This window comes from Leptomonas pyrrhocoris (assembly GCF_001293395.1).
Source record: "Leptomonas pyrrhocoris isolate H10 chromosome Unknown, whole genome shotgun sequence".
Taxonomy (NCBI): domain Eukaryota; phylum Euglenozoa; class Kinetoplastea; order Trypanosomatida; family Trypanosomatidae; genus Leptomonas; species Leptomonas pyrrhocoris.
This window is the reverse complement of record NW_015438376.1, coordinates 1-13,899: the sequence shown is the minus strand read 5'-3', so window position 1 is coordinate 13,899 and position 13,899 is coordinate 1. Positions and strand designations below refer to the sequence as shown.

Here is a 13,899-nt window from a genome sequence, read left to right as displayed (position 1 = left end):
ATTGAAGTAATGAGAGTCAAAAGAAGGAAATAAAAGCAAAGCCGTTCCTTTCTCTTTTAGTGGGGAAATGAAGATGTAAACAATACTGAGATCAGATAGGATGTTGCATTTGTCACAGTCATTATTTTCTCTTTGCTAACGTGGCAACACGGCTGCACGTTTTACTCTCAAACGGTGTCCCCTCCCCCAAAAGAGAGTGACAACCGTGTCATCTAGCAAATCAGCAACACACAAGGGTAATGCTCATAAGTCACACCAAATTGATGCTGCTACTGCTTTGATTTGAGAAGTAAGCCCCAAAGAGAGGAGAAAAACGTCAGTTTTTCTCTCCCGTTTTCTCACGTACCAGTAAAGTTCTGCTTTTACGTATATGTATTTTTCTTTTTTTGGTTAACTAAGAAAAAAAATAAGACAAAAAGAAAAGTTGATTCCGCTCTAATTACCAGGTGGGGTCCTTGTTGCCGGTCTTCTTCTTATCGTTCAGCTCGAAGTGCTTGGTGCGCTTGAGGACGATCTGACGGATCGTCTTGCAGCCAGAGCACTGCAGCTTCAGCACGATCTTCTTGGTCGTCTTGGCCTTCTTGTGGAAGATAGGCTTGGACTGACCACCGTAACCCGACTGCTTGCGGTCGTAACGTCGCTTACCGCGAGCGTACAGGCGGGCCTTACCGGCCTTGTACTGCACCACTTTGAACGACTTGTGCGCATTGCAGCGCGCGTCGCCGCAGTGCATCACCTTCTTCTTTGGGTAGTTCACCATTTTGGAACGGCTATAAGTATTAGTCGTAATTCATGATAATCGATAGCAGCAGCAGATGTTAATATGGCGAAGTTATGTTTTTTTTTATTATTAGTTTTAAAATCGAAGAAGATGGAGGAAAGCGTGAGAAGACAGTGATTGCTATTTTTTTTTTTAACTTTTAAGCTAAATAGAAATCAAGAGTAGATAACAGCATGGTACTGCATGGCAAATCAACAGTGCTTTCGTAATGAACAATATGGGATAGAGAAGAAGCTAAAAGGATCGCTGCATGAATTAAAAACAGTATCGTCTTTAGTGTTTAACGAGCAGAAAAAAGGGTATCTGGTGATAATAATAATAGTTAAAGCAACAATAAAATGCTCAGGTACTATGTAAAACACACGTTCAATGGGCATCACATCGCAAATGCGTTATCTGGAAACTAAACTTGAGCCCCGTTCAATTCCCATTACAACAACAACAAAAAAGTTTCTATCCTCTTCTTTTGGTTTGTTTCTTTCCCTTTCTCGGGAGTGTAACTAAATGATTTACTTAGTCGCGAACTTCAATCAAGAAAGAAAAAACAGCTATATCGAAAACACAAATAAAAACCATAATAACAGTACGATACACTCCAGTAGAGAAAAGCAGAAGATAGAGCAAGAGCTCCACCTTCGAATAATTGTGCTCATCGGTAACATTGTTCAAATCACGCTAGCATCCTAGCGAAGAAAAATGAGCCAAAACACCGTTTTAGCTGGAGCGAAGTGAAAACAAAACGAAAAGCTTATAAAAACAAAGATACTAACCTCGATTCTTGCAAAAAAAAAAAAGTGAGCAGTATCATCTGTAGTTAGAAATACTTCGGAACAACGAAAAAAAAAACGTACTGTAGTTGAACGTTATTCAGAGTACACTTTTTCAAATTCCTTTGACTTTTCCATGCACTGGATCATGCCTTCAATCACCGCAGAGCGAAAACCTCCTTTTTCGAGGTAGCGCACAGCTTCAATCGTTGTGCCACCAGGCGAGCAAACCATGTCCTTCAGGGCAGCGGGAGTTTTGTCGCTTTCCTGCAGCATTTTTGCCGCACCGAGGACGGCTTGGGCAGCCATTTCGTACGAAAGCGCGCGCGGGACACCGCCACGAACCGCACCGTCGCTGAGCGCTTCGAGAAACATGAACACGTAGGCTGGTGATGAGCCGGCAACGCCAACGACGCCATGAATCGCAGACTCCGCAACTACATACGCTTTTCCAATGGAACCGAAGAGCTTCAATACTTCTGTCTCTTCATCCTGAGAAATGCTAGAGTTGCAGCTGACCGACGTTACACCTTCTCCAACAAACGAAGGCACATTCGGCATGACGCGAATCACTTTCGTTGATGGCGGGCAGTGGTTCTCAATTGTGGCAATTGGCACCCCGGCAGCCATCGAGATAACAATTGTTTGCGGGTTCAGCTTTCCTTTAATCACCTCCAGCATCGGAACCACTCCGTAGGGCTTGGTGCCAAGAAGGACAATATCGGCTTTAGAGGCAAGTTCTTCGGGTGACACGCTCGTTACGTTGTACGTGGCAACGAGGTGGTCATTTTTTGAAGCTGTGCGATTGCACACGAAAACGTTCTCTGGCTTCACAGCGGACGATTTCAGAAGTCCAGCCATAATGCATTCCGCCATGCTCCCGCATCCCAAAAAACCAAGTTTGCGTTCCGTCATTTTTTTTTTTTGCTTTCTATGAATAGCTTATCCCACAAACACTAACACGAATTTGAACACAGAAAAGACAATCTCAACTTTGATATAAGCAGCAAAACAGGATCAGTGTCTCAGAAATCAATAACCGTTGCGAAACAGAAAAAGAACTTTGAAGCTACTAGTACATGGAGAACACAAAAAGGGTTTAAAATATCAAGAAACGAAAAAGTATAGAGAACATAACGCTTTCATTTTGGGTTTCACGCGAATAGAAGCAAAGTGGTCATCAGACGAACTATGACAAAAAAATGAGAAGTTTCTTGTCCTTCATTCTACAGATTAGGAACCAGGCGCTCGTGATCAAATCAGCTGAGATCCGCGTGCGTTTCTCACACAGAAACCGAAATCCTTCCATTAATTCTTTGAGGAGTCAAACTAAGCGGCTTGTTTCGCGACTGAGCTCGAGAGCATCTGCAGCAACAGTCTCAAAGCATTTAATGTCAATTTTTGCGTTAAGTACGGTTCGGACGCGATGCTAAATGTCAGGAAACAATCTTCTACCCTTGCGAGTGATGTGGGAAAAGAAACCCGGTAACTCAACTGTGTATTTACGGAGATCTGTCGAAAAGCAACGGTTTTCTTCGGCGGAATATATCACCCACAGTTTTGAGCAGCCTTTGAAAGCACTCACATCCTCTTTCCAGTTGCTCCCGCTTCGGCTTCGCACACGAAAGAAACCGGAAAATTTTAGAGCGTCTGCTGCGACACTGGCGCTTAAAAGTGAAGTAGAAACCTCGGTGGCGGGCACGCTCTCATTTCCATTCGCATTTTGTATGCCATCCAGTTTCAAATTCGTGCACGAATCTTTTTTCCTCCGCATTTTGCACTTCTCCAACGTTTCGCCTTGGCCTTCCCGGCCTCTTCCTACCTGTCGAGGAACCCCCCTCTCTCTTTTCTCCCCGCCCCCTCTCCTCTTAGTTTTCGGTCTCTTCAGTTCCGTGAGCACAGGAGGTGGTGGTCGTGTGACTGGTGGTTTCTTCACGAAGTTCGTTTCCCCAAAAAAGAATGGTGCGCCGTTCCAGTTTTGTACTCCGTTCGTTTTCTTTTTCGCGCCAGATAACTAGTACAACTTTCATTGTTCTCTTTCGTCTTAATTCAGACACCGCATGAACTTGTGTTTTTGTTTTTCTGCTCCTATTGTAGAGCCTCTTTTTTTGTAGTCAGCATTGTTTGAAGGGTTTTAAAACGTTGTTGGCTAGGTATCTGCTTCCCAGTAAGCGCATAAACCAAACAACCCAAAAAACTTGTCTTGCATATATAAAACACTGAATTGCGTTTGCAAACATACACATGTTATTCGTTCTTAATTGTATCACGCTGTGGCAAGCTCTTTTTTCTCAGCTGCTCGGGGCGATGCAGGCAATAGTTTTTTCTTGCCTTTAAGAGGTGCAGATTTTCTCCTGGTTTAGAATGCTCATTAAAACGCGCATTAGGTTAAACATACTTGAACACACACAAAAAGTTGACTTTTGTCATAATAATCGTAGTATTTGAAACAAATGGCTTAAAACGATAACAAAACTGAACGTAGATTCTTTTTCGCTTTTGGTTGTGCTGAGACCGCGTGTTTTTTTTTTCAAAATCGCACCGATGCAAAAGCAAAAAGTACAACACATCCTTGATCTTGTTTGCTTCCGCTCAATGCTGCTTTCAGCGTCTTTTCTCTTTTGATGTTCTTCTGTTGCGTGACTGTTTCTTCGCTGTTTTTCCCATTTACTCTTCGTTCACTTGAAACTATTTCAATTTTATCACTACGATAAACATGTTAATTACTTTTTTTTTGGAGATTACGAATGGAATGACCTAGCCTGCAAATTATTCCTCATACCTCTCTTTTCCCCTTTTTCTTTTATTCTCCTTTTCAACTGCCAGAATTCAGCCGTTCTTCCGTTTTCTCGTTTTTCCCACTCGCCCAACCCTGAACTCCCCGCCCACCCAGCGGGGAAGCGTAAGGCGGGCTACCCACTTCGTAGAGTCTGTTGAATATTTGTTTTCGTTGCATGTATTTAACTATTGATATTTACAGTGTGTTGTAACTGAGAAAGATAAATTAATGTAGTTCTGACGTAAAGGTTTGCGTTTTCTGGTAGACGATGATTTGTAGGGTGTAGGTTATTCTGTTTTGATAAACAGCTTGACATAATCCGGAGCGCATTCAAAAGAGAAGCGTAGCGCTTGCTAGCAACAATATATTACAATGGCAATAATGATGGAATGATTTTATTACTACGCACAACCGATGATAACCAACAAAAAACTTGTCGGAGAAAATACGTTTGAATTTGTTTGTATTCGCATCATTAATAGCTTTGCGCGTTAATCTTTCTCTCTAGAAAGCAAACAAGGAATAAGCAAACAAACAAAACGAACAGACGAACAACATCCGATCTTCCATCTGTACCAAAGAGAACACCCGCAACTGACGGTGATGGGGTCTATTAGTTTTTTGATGATTGCAATAATGGCAGTAAAACTGGTTACAGAAAGGTGTGAATATAGCTTGTTTGATAGTCACCCAATGCTGCGTGCATCAAGGTTGAACCTTATAGCAACGAACTTATATTTGTGTCCCATTGTACTGCTTCTCTCTCATTTCTCTTCTCGCGAATGAACATATTTTTGGATCTCCACAATTTCGCTACGCGTAGTAAAAAAAAGTCTAAATTATTGTCTCGCTTATTTCTCCTACATCTAAGAACTGCAACAACAAAGAAGGATTTGTTCAATTTTTGAACTTCTCCGTTTTTCGTCGCTGGCTGCTTTCTCAATTACTTCACATCAGCAATTATTACGTACATTCGATTAATTGCTCCGAGAATGTTCGGCGGGACTGATAAGGAGGTGCATCTCGAGCGGCTGTCGAAAGCTGCCTTTACGCCGATCAGCGAGGCGCACCGCTTCGCGCTCCTGCTGATCGGTGTTTTCGGCATGATATGCGGGTCTTTCGGCGGCTACACATTCAACCTTGTGTCGGGGTCATTTCAAGAAAGGTACTCGCTCTCGCAGCGTGATTTGAGCGCCATCACAACCTGCGGCAGCGTGGTCGGCTACGTCATGCTTCCGTACTCATTCGTTTATGACTACCTCGGACCGCTTCCCATCGCCATTCTGTCCATCTTCATTTTCCCACTTGGTGCGCTGCTGGTGGCGTTGTGCTTCCAAGGCGTGATTGTTGGGACTGTGGTGAGACTGTGCGTGTTTTACTCATTCATGTGTCTCGGTACGTCGTTCTTTGATCTTTCCAGCTGCATGACGATTTTGAGCCACTTTCCGGTGAATCGCGGCGCTGTGGTTGCGCTTTTGAAGACTTTTATTGGACTCGGCGCGGCAATCGTGGGGTGCATGTACCAGGGCTACTTTGGCGGCGCAGTCGAGCACTTTTTCTACTTCCTCATGATCTTGGCCGTCGTTGTCGGCGTTTTCGGAGCCATCTTTCTCCGTCTGCCAGCCTACCACATGACCGGCTACCAGGAGTCGCATCTTTCGGAGGAGGAGAAGGCACGCCGGCTGGCCACCAAGGCGCAGTACCTGAAGCAAAAGCCGCCCATGTGGCGCTTCTACTACGGATTCGCCCTCATGATTGTTCTCATCATCTTCTTACCAGTCACGTCGGCTCTCGCCGATTATCTGAAACTGGGTATTGAGAAGAAGCGTGCCTTTGCCATTGTCGTCACTATTCTGACAGCGGGCTTCTTTGTGATCGCTTTTCCAGTGGAAGTGATCTATCGCCGGCGCCCCGCCACATCGAACGCGGATCAGTTCGACGCAATCGACGGAGTCCCGGCTGCTTCGCAGACCAGCTCCAACAATGAAGTCGAAAAGCCGCTTCCGGTGGCTACTGTGGCAATGGAGGAAGAGGAGAGGGACACCGAAGTGGACTACATCGCGCCACAGTATCAGACGTCGTTTCTCCGCAACCTCCTCTCCGTGAACCTCTGGGCGCTGTGGTGGACCACGTTTTGCATTGTCGGAACGGAAGGCGTGATTATGAATAACGCGAGCTTTCTCTTCGGCGCATTGGCGGGCGAAAAGGTGTCCGACGAGACCCGTACCCTTTTGACCGTGCTCAACGGCGTGGGCAGCGCCGCAGGTCGTCTGCTGATGTCGTACTTCGAGGCCTGGTCACAGAAACGCCCTGCCGAGAAGCGCATCCCTATTACGGTTGCGTTGTTCTTTCCTACCACTTCCATCATCATTACGATCATCTTGCTCCTCACCCTGCCGCAGCGCGTGCTCCCACTCCCGTACGTCATTGCAGCACTCGGTAACGGTTTCTTGGCAGCGTCGACGATTCTCGTCACGCGTACCATCTACGCAAGAGACCCCGCGAAGCACTATCACTTCTGCTTCCTCGCCACAGCAGTGTCGTCTATTGCGTTGAACCGCTTTCTGTACGGCGAGTGGTACACGGTGCAGGCAGAGAAGTTTGGCAAGTCTCTGCTCTGCACGCACCGCAAGTGCGTACAGATGCCGCTCTTGGTGATGCTCGGCCTCGCCTGCAGCGCTTTCATCTCGAACGTGGTGGTTCACTTCACCTACCGCCGTTATTGCTTGCGCGTCCTGGCGGAGCGTCGTCGCGTCCGCGGTGAGAATACCGACCGCTCCGATCCTCTCTCCGATGGCTTGCAAGAGCCGACTGTTTAAAGCGGGAAAGCAAGCGGACAAAATTGCGGACACATGTAAATGCTTCCTCTTTACAGTCGCCATCGTGCTTCAGTCCAAAAGAACTACGACCGCAGCAAGTGCCTGAGGCGAAGTAACCTGAATTTACTGTTGCTTCCAGCTACAGAAGCCTCCAAAATCACAATTTTCTTTCTTTTTCTTCTCCTAAGCTGAGTAAACGAAAATGGTACAATTGGAGCAGAAGTAGTAAACAAGAAAACCTTGCGAATCTTTTTTAGATAGCAACGGATTTCTTGCATAAAGTACTAGTTCTCATATTACTGTGTTTTTTGTATCTTTAGGGCGATTTTGTTTTCCTATTTCTCTTTTTTTCTCAGTTCAGGTAATCCGATGCTGATACTTTCTCATTTCCTGTGGCTCGAGTCTTCGTAGAAGCGGAATCCGCTGTAAATTAATCTACTATCACTCCCACATACAAGTGGCAGGAAAGACTTGTGGCGTAAGTCCACTTCTTTTCCTGCAAATCATTTCATTCAAAAGAACAAGTTGTCCGCTTTTCTTCTCTTCCAATTTTTTTTGTGGGGGTGAAGAAGAGGATGCAATGCGCTTTCTCGGTGCGACGCCGTACACGATAACGAAGGGTTGTTTTGAGTGGGACTGTGAGCGCAGAGTTGTCATTCGTCACATTTGCTTTACGCTATGTTGTAGATACTTTTTTGTACGTGTCTTCTCTCGCTTTGTCGTTGACAACCTCGTTTAAGCACTGCATTCGTCTTCCTTAGAAGGCTCAGATCATTGCAGGGCGACCAACTTGTTTTTTCTTTTGAACGAATATATGTGCGACAACACGTATTTTTGTTTTTATTAATATTATTGTTTTTGTCGTTAATGGATTCTCTTCTGGGTGTGCCGAAGCGAGTGTTTTATTTCTATTTTCTTTTTCGACTTTTATTACCACCTTCTATTTAATCCCGCATCATATTTTTCTTTTTTCATCATCTACCCCCTTTTTTCTTCTGCGTATGAAGCCACTTCATTCCTGTTGCGGACGAGGAATCAAAACGATGAACGAAACTTCATATCATTATTATTGTTGTTGAGAGTTTCTTTTTTGCGTTGCTCAAGAAGAGCGTGAACGTTGTAGTATAGCCGTGAAAAGCGTTGTGTCAGAGGATTGCACTGGCTTCCAACCACGTTCTCCTCATCCTGGTATCAGGTGCCACTTGAGTTTCTCACCATATATGTTTGTTGTTTATTGATTGCTAATAAGGACTCAAGTGGTCGGCAAACTGCTTTTCATGAGGCCTTAAACTGCGATCAGACGCTAAGCAGGTTGAGGTCAACGTTGACTAACAAAAGAAAGAAACTCTTTTTTTTTCTCGCTCTTTTTTTCAACAGTACTGTGAATACAAGGCAAAAATCCGTTTCTGAGAAGATTCATAAACTATGGTGCGGGAGTAACTGTAACGCGTTGGGTGGACGCTAAAGTTACGATAGTACACAAAACAAGGCAGATCCACAAAAACGAAGAAAACGGCGATATTACACACTCACATTAACACTCCAGTGTCTGCGATATTATCCTTCCGCATCCACTTGACTTATGTGCTCCGCTTTTTCTTGAGGCAGGACACTCTGCTTTCTCTCTCTCCTAGTTGTGTTCACTTTGGTGTGAAATGTTTACCTGTGCTGTTCTCTCTTGTGTTCTCTTTTCCTTTGCTCTCCCGTGATGCGCACTCTTTTGCCTCCATTGCCAATTTCTACGTGTTTCTCCGCTAGGTTCACTCGTATTGATTATTATTCTTGCTTCCTATCGTCATGCCGGAGGTCATCAGTCACACCTTGGGTTTCCCCCGCATGGGAGCTCAGCGCGAGTTGAAGAAGGTGCTGGAGTCCTACTGGGCCGGCAAAGCCTCCGAGGAGGAGCTGCGCGCCGTAGGCAGCGAGCTGCGCCACCGCCACTGGGCGGAACAGGACAAACGCGGCATGCGCTTCATCACGGCGGGTGACTTCGCGTGGTACGATAACACGCTCGCCACGAGCTTTCTCCTCGGCAACATCGCCCCGCGCCACCGTGACGGCGACATCAACCTCGACACGCTTTTCCGCGCCGGTCGCGGGCGGGCCCCCACGGGTCAGCCCGCGTCCGCGGTAGAGATGACCAAGTGGTTCAACACGAACTATCACTACATGGTGCCCGAGTTCACCTCGGCATCGCAGACGTTCTCCGTGACGTGGCGGCAGCTTTTTGACGAGGTGCGCGAGGCCGCTGCCGTGTATGGGGCACAGCGTGTGAAGCCGGTGCTGCTTGGCCCCGTCTCCTACCTTCATCTGGGAAAGGTGAAGGGCGACGAGAAGTTCGACCGCATCGCGCTCCTGCCGAACCTCGTGAAGGCGTATGCGTCCATCCTGGAGGAGCTGGCGAGCATTGGAGTGGAGTGGGTCCAGATCGACGAGCCCGCGCTGGTGCTCGACCTGGAGGAGCCGTGGCAGCGTGCGTACAGCGCCGCCTACACGCAACTGCGCGCCGCCGCCGCTGCGTCGCCGAAGCTGCTGCTCACCACTTACTTCGACAGCGTGCGTCATCACCTCGACGTGATCGCGCAACTCCCGGTGGACGGCCTCCACGTCGACCTGGTCAACGGCGACGACAGCGTGGCCACCGTCGAGCAGGCTCTGCCGAAGAGCTGGGTGCTGTCCGCCGGCGTGATTAGTGGCCGCAACGTGTGGAGGACCGACCTGTCCGCGTGGTACCCCCCGCTGCGGGAGGTCGTAGGCAAGCACCGCCAGCTGTGGGTTGCTACCTCCTGCTCGCTGCTGCACTGCCCCGTTGACCTCGAGCACGAAACGCTTCTCGACGCAGAGCTGAAGAGCTGGTTGGCGTTTGCGCTGCAGAAGTGCGACGAGCTCCACTTGCTGGCGCGCGCGCTGAACGACGACGGCGAGGCGACGCAGCAGGCCGTGGCGGCGTACAGCGAGCCCGTGTTGGCGCGGCAGAAGTCGGACCGCGTCGTGCGCGCCGATGTCCGCGCGCGTGTGCAGCGGCTGACGGCGGCCGACAGCGCCCGCTCCGAGCCTTTTCCCGCACGTCGGGAGAAGCAGCGGGAGCGCTTCAACCTGCCGCTGTGGCCCACCACCACCATCGGCTCCTTCCCGCAGACGCCGTCGATCCGCACGCAGCGCCAGAGCTTCCGCAAAGGGCTGACGGACGAGGCAACGTACAACGAGCAGCTCCGCGAGCACATCGCGTTTGCGGTGCGGGAGCAGGAGCGCCTTGATCTGGACGTCCTCGTGCACGGTGAGGCGGAGCGGTCGGACATGGTGGAATACTTCGGCGAGCTGCTGGACGGCTTCGCCTTCACGCAGAACGGGTGGGTGCAGAGCTACGGCTCCCGCTGCGTGAAGCCGCCGATCATCTATGGCGACGTCAGCCGACCGCGTGCGATGACCGTGTCGTGGAGCGCGTACGCGCAGAGTCTGACGAAGCGCCCCATGAAGGGCATGCTCACAGGCCCCGTCACCATCCTGTGCTGGTCGTTCCCCCGCGAGGACGTGACACGCGAGCACATCTCGCAGCAGCTGGCGCTTGCCTTGCGTGATGAGGTGGCGGATCTCGAGGCGGCGGGCATCCCCATGATCCAAGTCGACGAGCCCGCCCTGCGAGAGGGCATGCCGCTGCAGAAGCACAAGTGGGCCGAGTACCTGGACTGGGCTGCTCGTGTGTTCCGCATTGCAGTCTCCGTCGCCAAACCGGCGACGCAGGTGCACACGCACATGTGCTACGCCGAGGTGAACGACATCATGTCCACCATTGTCGCGATGGACGCCGACGTGATCTCGCTCGAGGCCTCGCGCTCCGGCATGGAGCTGCTGGACGCCTTCGAGCACTTCACCTACCCGAACGAGATCGGCCCGGGTGTGTACGACATCCACTCCCCAAACATTCCTTCCGTGGAGTCCATTGTGGCACTGCTGCGCAGCGCGGCGACCCGTGTTCCGGTGGATCAGCTCTGGGTGAACCCGGACTGCGGGCTCAAGACGCGCACGTGGAAGGAGGTGAGCGAGGCGCTGACGAACATGGTCGCCGCGGCCAAGGAGCTGCGCGCCAACAAGTAATGCTTCACGAATGGGCGCGTTGAACACGAAGGAGAAAGCGAAAGGCAAATACGGCAGCTTCGCGTTTATACTCCTGCTCTCTACCGTTTTAACGTCCTTTCTTGCGGTTTCGTTGTTGCTGTTGCAGCTGTCGGTATTTGTGTTCAAGACACATTTGCGTCGCGGTAATCTCGTGCAAATATGTGTCCTGCGCATCGCAGAGCACAGGAAGCGGTGAAGCCGAACCTCTTCGTTTTCAATGTGCCACGACAACTAGACTTCTCTTTGCATGATTGAGAGCACAATCAATGCTATGCACATGTATCTTTGAAGGCTGAGCGCGTACATTTTTCTTGTTGAAATCCGTAAAACCAGGACCTCCAATAGGCTTCTTGCATCTATTAGTAGGCGGTCATAAAGCCCTTTTTTGTTTATTGTTTATCCTATCAGCGCTTTCTCTTTATGTTTTACCTCTATATATATGCTTCTGTTAATAGTATCATTTTAAGGGAGCTGTTTCAGATCTGGTGTTTACACCTCGTCAGGGTAATCCTGTGAGTTGTGAGCACGGTTGAAAATGTGTCCTGTTGAGCGCTTGCTTTTGCGTGTGCTTGGCTCGGTCTTCCCTCCCCCCTTCCTCCACCGAAAATGTACCTGTGTTCATCACGCCAACGCGAGTTTGGTGTGTATGATGGAAAACACATCAAAACTACAAGTGAATGAAAGCGTCAAACACTAAAAAAAATTACTGACATTCATGCGTTCATCACGCTAGCGCCGCGGTCTCTTCGTGGATCGTCACAGAAGAAAGTGAAACACGCCACACGTAACCAGCGCAGTGGTCATCCCTTGGCTTTGTAAACGACCCCGCGTTGTTCCCCATACGTCGAGCAAGCTTTGAAGCTCGCGTCAATGGTGCGGCAACAACACACATTTTCCTCTCCTTTCCGCCCTCTTTCTTATGATCTTTCGAATTCAAACGTCACCAACGTGGAAGTTAATTTGTCTGCTGTCACGGTTTGCAGCTCAGGCCTATGTGCTTCGGTGCACCGTATTTTGAGGTAGGGCTTTCTTAGTTTCTCTTTCCCAGTGTATCCTTTTGTTTTCAGTGAGTTGCTTTTCTTTCTGCTGCATCTGAACATTTCCGGTAAGCGTCGGCAAACAAGCAAAGTAAGCGTTCGTTTTCAATGATAAAGCAGCGCGTCTTCATCACGCACGTTCGACTCCACTGCCGTTTTAGGTTCCTATCTCATTTATCAACTCTCCCTCGCACTTACACCTCCGTCTCAACACACTTCTGTATCTCGCATCCATGAAAACAGAACACAACACTAACAAAAACAAAACAATTATTTTCTAAGGCAAAAACGTAAGACTCACTTCTACATCTCCTAACAGACCTTTCTTCATTCAACACGATGTCCCTCGAGCTCGCCAACAAGGTTGCCTTCATCACGGGCGCCGGTGCCGGTCTCGGCCACGGCATCTCCGAGCTGTGCTTTGAGCGGGGCTGCAGCGTGTTTCTGACGGACGTGAATGGCGCCTCGGTGGAGGAGCTGGCCGCCACGCTGAACGCCGGCAAACACGCCGTGGAGGGTCAGCGCGCGGTGGCGGCAGCGCTGGATGTGTCGAACGAACAGCAGTGGCCGACTGTGGTGGACGCGTGCAAGAGTGCCTTTGGCCGCATTGATGTGCTGGTATGCAACGCCGGCATCATGATCATGTCCGACTTGGAGAGCACGACGCTGGACATCTGGAACAAGACGATGAACATCAACGCCCTCGGCACCTTCCTCGGCATCCGCACTGTGGCCCCGCTGATGAAGGCGCAGGGCGGTGGCAGCATCGTGTGCACCGCTTCAACAGGCGCCGTGCGCGGCGGTGCTCTCCTGGCCGCCTACTGCGCCAGCAAGGGTGCGGTGCGGATGCTGTGCAAGTCGCTCGCGCTGGAGCTGATCCCCTTCCACATTCGCGTCAACATGGTGAGCCCCGGTACATGTGACACCTCCATGAACGAACGCTTGGCTGCTGTAACGCACCATCGACCAGAGGAAGTCGGTGAAGCCTCTCCCATTGGACGCCTCGCCCAGCCGCGTGAAGTTGCCGAGGCCGTCGTGTTTCTCGCGTCGGACCGCGCCTCGTACATGGTGGGTGCTGAGTTACTTGTGGATGGCGCAATTACATGTGGACTAACGGGTAAGTCTCCTGTGTGATGAGCGACACGCTCCTATCTTCATTCAAACGTGCAGATGCTTGGGCCTGCAGCATGCTTGTTCCTCTGACGTGCATCTTCTTTCCTTGCACATTGCATGGGGAGGGGGCACAAGCGAAACATGAAACAGCTCTGTTGCTAACGAACTCCAATGCCGTCGTGTCCAAATTTGTGAGGCGAACGCTTTTTCTCTATTTTTCCGCTTGTAAACCATACTTTCTGATGCGTTGTTTTCAACCACTCGTTTGTGTGAAGCTGCAACTCTGCTCGTCTTACACGCCAACACACTGACCGTCTTAAGGGTGGCAGTGCACTCAAAAACGCCTCGTCGTGTATTTCGCATTGACGATTCCCTTTGTTTTTCTTGTTTTCTTTAAAAGATCGCCGACTCTTTCGACCGTTCTTGATGACGTTTTGGCTTTCTGCAAACTCATGCGCGTCCTGCGCTGATTCCTTGACAGGTGGAG

At 49.5% G+C, this 13,899-nt stretch overlaps 5 protein-coding genes across 6 annotated transcripts; 3 read left to right on the top strand and 2 right to left on the bottom strand.

Annotated features, from left to right (window-relative positions):
* Positions 1 to 439: 439 nt before the first annotated feature.
* On the bottom strand, positions 440 to 772 carry ABB37_07682 (putative 60S ribosomal protein L44; the record flags this gene model as incomplete). The annotated part of the gene is made up of 1 exon (XM_015806403.1): positions 440 to 772. Exon 1 carries the CDS (start codon positions 758 to 760, stop codon positions 440 to 442), a length of 321 nt encoding a protein of 106 aa, XP_015654767.1. The 5' UTR covers positions 761 to 772.
* Positions 773 to 1,644: 872 nt separating this feature from the next.
* ABB37_07681 (Pyrroline-5-carboxylate reductase) lies at positions 1,645 to 2,463 on the bottom strand (the record flags this gene model as incomplete). The annotated part of the gene is made up of 1 exon (XM_015806402.1): positions 1,645 to 2,463. The coding sequence occupies one exon, from the start codon at positions 2,461 to 2,463 to the stop codon at positions 1,645 to 1,647; it is 819 nt and encodes a 272-aa protein (XP_015654766.1).
* Positions 2,464 to 5,149: 2,686 nt separating this feature from the next.
* ABB37_07680 (putative protein associated with differentiation 4) lies at positions 5,150 to 7,146 on the top strand (the record flags this gene model as incomplete). Its single annotated transcript, XM_015806401.1, has 1 exon — positions 5,150 to 7,146. Exon 1 carries the CDS (start codon positions 5,320 to 5,322, stop codon positions 7,144 to 7,146), a length of 1,827 nt encoding a protein of 608 aa, XP_015654765.1. The 5' UTR covers positions 5,150 to 5,319.
* Positions 7,147 to 8,903: 1,757 nt separating this feature from the next.
* Positions 8,904 to 11,241, top strand: ABB37_07679 (putative 5-methyltetrahydropteroyltriglutamate-homocysteine S-methyltransferase; the record flags this gene model as incomplete). The annotated part of the gene is made up of 1 exon (XM_015806400.1): positions 8,904 to 11,241. The coding sequence occupies exon 1, from the start codon at positions 8,944 to 8,946 to the stop codon at positions 11,239 to 11,241; it is 2,298 nt and encodes a 765-aa protein (XP_015654764.1). The 5' UTR covers positions 8,904 to 8,943.
* Positions 11,242 to 12,216: 975 nt separating this feature from the next.
* Positions 12,217 to 13,433, top strand: ABB37_07678 (putative mitochondrial dehydrogenase/oxidoreductase-like protein; the record flags this gene model as incomplete). 2 transcript variants are annotated; one of them, XM_015806399.1, is made up of 1 exon in its annotated part: positions 12,217 to 13,433. In XM_015806399.1, exon 1 carries the CDS (start codon positions 12,639 to 12,641, stop codon positions 13,431 to 13,433), a length of 795 nt encoding a protein of 264 aa, XP_015654763.1. In that variant the 5' UTR covers positions 12,217 to 12,638. The 2 variants fall into 2 exon arrangements, with proteins under 2 accessions (XP_015654763.1, XP_015654762.1); XM_015806398.1 differs by having other exon boundaries at positions 12,542 to 13,433.
* Positions 13,434 to 13,899: the final 466 nt, after the last annotated feature.